This window comes from Etheostoma spectabile, chromosome 24, assembly GCF_008692095.1.
Source record: "Etheostoma spectabile isolate EspeVRDwgs_2016 chromosome 24, UIUC_Espe_1.0, whole genome shotgun sequence".
Lineage (NCBI taxonomy): Eukaryota > Metazoa > Chordata > Actinopteri > Perciformes > Percidae > Etheostoma > Etheostoma spectabile.
The window spans coordinates 14972586-14975061 of NC_045756.1; the positions used below are offsets into that span (position 1 = coordinate 14972586).

The window sequence follows — 2476 nt, forward strand, 5'->3', positions numbered from 1 at the left end:
CTCTGTACCACAATCCTGACATTTTCACTTCACATTTAGGATTAGGAAAACAATTGATGTGCTTGTTGGCTTGTAAAAAGACAGCCCGTGTTCTGAAGTCCCCTGTCGGGTTGTTATGAGCTGTTATGGTGTGGTGAGAGGAGCAGATAATGATTTCCCATGAAATAACCCTGGGCTGAGGGTCAACATTTAATGGTTTACCAGTTGTGATGTATGTGAACCTTTTTAATGTTGATTTTCTCTCTGCTGTGTGTTTGTACAGGATGAGGGCTGCGCTGCTGCTGATGCTGTTAGTTACTCTCATCACTGTCAAAAGTGTAGCTGGAGGGAAGAACAAGAAAGGCAAGATTCTCTCTCTCTCTTTCTCTCCCTCCATTCCATTCCCTGTTACGATACATCATATGTTTCTGTAATCCAAATGTATTGCAAATATTGATTGTGGAAGCCTACTGTACATTTTTCAGATTTTTTTTCCGGGATTTCTAACTTGTAATTTTGCCTTATGATGAAGCATATAACATTGACTTGTCCTTTAAATTCATTTGGGATTTACAGCTATTTACAGTGGAGCTGAAGGCATTGATTACATATATATGTGTGTATACACTGTATATATCTGTATTTATATGCGTATATGTATACTGCCCCCTAATAGGGTTGTTGTTATGGGAACATAGGAAAAAAAATGGCGTCATTTTCCAAAAATTGCAAAAATTAACTCTTTTTTAAAGATTTAGTACCCCAAGCTGGTTTTCTATTCAACTTTTGCCACCTAAGTGTGTATAACGCCCCTATCAAATTTCATTTTTTTTTTTTAATTGTATTTCTGCATTATGAGGAAGCATACAACATAGCCTATTTATAATGCATTTAATTTGAGTGGAGTTGTCTTTTAAATTCGTTTGGGATTTACAGCCATTCACAGTGGAAATGAGGGCATTGATTACATTTATAGATGTACACATACTGTATATATCTGTATTTACTGTTTATTGTTAGAACAAATGGTCTCATGTTCCAAAATTTGCAAAAAGGAACTCTTTTTTTCAAGATTTAGTGTCCAAAACTGGTTTTCTATTCAACTTTTTCCTCCTAAATGTGAATAAGGCCCCTGTCAAAAGCTTCAAGTTATACCAATAATGGTGGCCGGGTTGGAACAGTGGGTAGAGCAGGCGCACATATATTTCAAGGTTAATGCCTTGATGCAGAGGTCCAGGGTTTGAATCTGACCTGTGACAATTTCCTGCACGTCTTCCCCCTCTCTCTCCCCTTCTCACCTAGCTGTCCTGTCAAATAAAGGCAGAAATGCCCCAAAAATAATATTTAAAAAGATGGATGCACATCCACATACAGCAGAGTTAGTGGAGTAATGATGTCGAGAACTTCCATCTGCTCAGACTTTCAGCTACGCTCTTGCTGAGCTGCTTTTAAGCTCTAGGGTTGGTTTACTTCTGCCCTAAAAACGTCTAAGCAACGCACCACGTTTTAAAGGAATAGTTCAACATTTGGAAATGCTTATTTGCTTTCTTTTTGAGTGTGACATAAGAAGACGAACACACTCTCTGTGTGTGTAGAGTTGTAATAACAACGTGGTTAGCTTGGCTTGGCATAAAGACTGGAATCCAGGGGAAACGGCTCAGAAATACACCCACCAACACCTCTAAAGCTTCCTAAATGCTACTTTTCATTTGTTTAATTCAGACACTAACTGGTCTGTTGTCTATGAAAAGTTAAAAGGGACTAAAAGTCGAAATAAATCAAGCAATTTTTTCAAATGTTATGAGTCATCGGCACAGTGGAGGTTGATGCATAGTTTTTTCAAATACTTTACAGCATCAGCCAGTCACCTATGTGTTGACAAATACATTAAAATAAATTATAATTCATATGGACACTTCTATATTTGGACCTTGCTGCTCAAGTGCATGTCACTGAACACCCTCTTGCTTTATTCACACAGGCAATGTCCAGCAGACTTAATTTGTGGATTACATGTTGTATTAATATGGAAACTATGCTTGTCTGAAATAACCAGTAAATAAATAAATCTTTATTCTATCCTCAGAGAAAAACAAACCTTCCCAGTCCGGGTCAGAATGCACTGAATGGCGCTATGGCAACTGTGTCCCTAGCAACGGGGACTGTGGAGCAGGGTTTAGGGAGGGGTCATGTGACCAGCAGAGCAAGAAGATGAAATGCAGAGTACCTTGCAACTGGAAAAAAGACTTTGGAGGTAACACACACACACGTACACATGCACAGACACACATGGTACTGCTCCATTGGACCTTTAGAGATTAGATGGATGGATACATTGCTGGTGAAATTGGGAAGGTAAAGCAATCTGCAACACAACTTAGTACAAGGAATGCAAACTTTTGTTCCATTTTCCATCGACTGAGTGACTCCACAGGGAATACAGAGGCGGTAAAAAACAACATCACACACATGTAACATATGATGCTATCCAGTGCAG

At 38.8% G+C, this 2476-nt stretch overlaps 1 protein-coding gene across 1 annotated transcript in view; it reads left to right on the forward strand.

The window, feature by feature from the left end:
- Positions 1–262: 262 nt before the first annotated feature.
- Positions 263–2476, forward strand: part of LOC116673714 (midkine-B) — a gene marked incomplete at its 5' end in the record, with an annotated part of 6172 nt that continues 3958 nt past the window's right edge. The window contains 2 exon segments of the mRNA XM_032505949.1: positions 263–342; positions 2066–2233. Of these exon segments, the coding sequence (XP_032361840.1) occupies positions 263–342; positions 2066–2233 (248 nt within the window).